At 42.0% G+C, this 3,031-nt stretch overlaps 1 protein-coding gene across 1 annotated transcript in view; it reads right to left on the bottom strand.

Moving 5' to 3' along the window:
• kcnip3a (Kv channel interacting protein 3a, calsenilin) overlaps positions 1–2,680 on the bottom strand; it is a 41,872-nt gene extending 39,192 nt beyond the window's left edge. Inside the window, exon 1 of the mRNA XM_035536381.1 lies at positions 2,594–2,680. Within this exon, the coding sequence (XP_035392274.1) occupies positions 2,594–2,599 (6 nt within the window). The 5' untranslated portion in view covers positions 2,600–2,680. The remainder of the gene's footprint in view (positions 1–2,593) is intronic.
• Between the last annotated feature and the right edge of the window lie 351 nt (positions 2,681–3,031).

The raw sequence follows: 3,031 nt of genomic DNA, 5'->3' as shown, positions 1-3,031 counted from the left end.
GTTACACGTGCTCCCAAATTATTCATCAGTTAACATCTGACCACCCACCGTGTGTGTGTGTGTGTGTGTGTGCGTGTGTGTGTGATTTTAATGGAACTGCTCTGTATGAACTACAGTTGTAAGTGGTTGAACAACTAGTCTTTGTTTTCCAGAGAGAGGTACAGAAAGGCACTTTTAAAACAGGAAGACATTTAGAACTGGAGGACACAATAGCCCAGATACAACATCTGCACTGTTTACATTTAGAACTGGAGGACACAATAGCCCAGATACAACATCTGCACTGTTTACACTTAGAACTGAAGACACTATAGCCCAGAACCAACATCTGCACTGTTTACGCATAGAACTGAAGACACTATAGCCCAGATACAACATCTGCACTGTTTACACTTAGAACTGAAGACACTATAGCCCAGATACAGCATCTGCACTGTTTACACTTAGAACTGAAGACACTATAGCCCAGAACCAACATCTGCACTGTTTACACTTAGAACTGAAGACACTACAGCTCAGATACAGCATCTGCACTGTTTACGCTTAGAACTGGAGACACTATAGCCCAGATACAGCATCTCCACTGTTTACATTTAGAACTGGAGGACACTATAGCCCAGATACAACATCTGCACTGTTTACACTTAGAACTGAAGACACTACAGCTCAGATACAGCATCTGCACTGTTTACACTTAGAACTGAAGACACTATAGCCCAGAACCAACATCTGCACTGTTTACACTTAGAACTGAAGACACTATAGCCCAGATACAGCATCTGCACTGTTTACACTTAGAACTGAAGACACTATAGCCCAGAACCAACATCTGCACTGTTTACACTTAGAACTGAAGACACTACAGCTCAGATACAGCATCTGCACTGTTTACGCTTAGAACTGGAGACACTATAGCCCAGATACACCATCTGCACTGTTTACATTTAGAACTGGAGGACACTATAGCCCAGATACAGCATCTGCACTGTTTACACTTAGAACTGAAGACACTATAGCCTATAACCAACATCTGCACTGTTTACACTTAGAACTGAAGACACTATAGCTCAGATACAGCATCTGCACTGTTTACGCTTAGAACTGGAGACACTATAGCCCAGATACAGCATCTCCACTGTTTACATTTAGAACTGGAGGACACTATAGCCCAGATACAACATCTGCACTGTTTACATTTAGAACTGAAAACACTATAGCCCAGATACAACATCTGCACTGTTTACACTTAGAACTAATAGACCAACTGGCTATTTCACTAACATCAGCTCACCTATATCAACCTAATAACAAACTCATTTTGATAAACACAGCAGATTAATTTACAATATGTACACTCAAGTACAAAACACTTCCAAGCCACTACTGTAAAGTTTGAATCTTCAGTGAAAAACAAACAGCTGAAAATAATGTGGAATTCCACTTTTGTGCTGAGCTTTAAATTCCTATAACCCATAACCACGAGGATTGTGAAGACATAATTGCTGAAAACAGCTATAAACTAAATGCATTGCCGAATTCTAGGAAGTTAAACTGTGTTATTTCTGGTGTTTATCGGCACTCACAGCCATGTGCACTCTTCTCGGGCCTACATTAACTTACACTACATGACTGATGGAATAATCCATCCACATATTAAACTCTTATAACTGTTACGTGCAGGGACCGATTTTAATCCTGTGAATTAGTCAGGAACTAACAAGGACAAATGATCTGAACCTTTCATAAATGTTAACTTCTCGTGTGTGGAGAGCGACATTCTTCGCAACACAAGCAGCAGACTAAACAGTGTATGCGCTGACTCACGCATGCATGTCAACGCGCGCGGCAGTCAGGCGTAATAGCCTTCATACAAACCGAATGGGAATTTCGGGGTGGGAAAAAAAAAAAGATTGCGGTTCATAAGACCTGTCACCCGAAAAGGCTCAGATCGCGTGTTCATACGCAACGAAACACGAGGAGACCTTTAACAAAGATCAAAACCACCTAAAGCGCAAACCTCTTACAGTCGGTGACTCTGTGAGGGGGGCACGCGACATCAACGTGCACCTTCATTCGCTTGACCTGAAATGACCTACACGCAATGAGGTATACGAGTGATCCCAGTGACAGTGTACAACCACTTTCCTTTATTCATCGGATTGCTTTTTAACTTAACGTTGATTTCACTGAATTTAAACCTGGTTTTGCATCTGTGGGTGATTGATTAAACAAGAGAACCCGGGTAAAAAAAAATCTTCAACGTCTTATTACGGTTAAAGCCTGAATTATTCCAGTCATCACAGCACAGACGATCATCTGTACCAAGGTGCCGTGGAGACTGCCAAGGACGCGGTCCCTCGCGGTTCATTACAAGCGCGCAATAGTTCTGAGTAACAGTTCAAGAGGACTGATGTAACTTCACAACACAAAAATATGCAACATCAAGAGCAAATCATGTTTTTATGTAGAACAAAAAAACAACAACCTTATGTCTGAATTTCGGATTGTGTTATGTATTGTGAGAAAATAAATCCCGTTGTTTTATTCACCGTTTTGTCCGTTGGCTTACCCTTGGAAAATTCCTTTAACTCACCTGCATGTCGTCGTAGGACACGAGCGCGTCTTCTAAAGTGCAGAAGAGTAATTGCTCGTCGGTTCCGAGTATTGCTGCGTAGTTCCGTCAAATGGAGCGCAAGAAAGGGAATACCCGACGCGCACAACACGAGCGAGAGAGAGCGAGAGAGAGAGAGAGAGAGAGAGAGAGAGAGAGAGAGAGAGAGAGAGGTGTGTATGTGCCATTTAATTTTGCAGCGATTTATCGCAATCTTCTAATTAGCATTAGATTGGTAAATAAATGTGGAGTGAAGGCACCGTCCTCCATTAGTTAATATACAGCACACCTCACAACATTCATTTTCAGATGACCTGGACAAGAAACGCAGTAGTTGGTTCTGCGAGACTGAAAAGAATTTACACTAAATGATTAGTTTGAGCATCCCTATCTCGGGTTCGGACCGTGGAGATGGGAGGC

The sequence above is a fragment of the Electrophorus electricus genome, chromosome 18 (assembly GCF_013358815.1).
Source record: "Electrophorus electricus isolate fEleEle1 chromosome 18, fEleEle1.pri, whole genome shotgun sequence".
Taxonomy (NCBI): domain Eukaryota; kingdom Metazoa; phylum Chordata; class Actinopteri; order Gymnotiformes; family Gymnotidae; genus Electrophorus; species Electrophorus electricus.
Note: the sequence above shows the minus strand (reverse complement) of the source record. Positions and strands in the feature narration are given on the sequence as shown.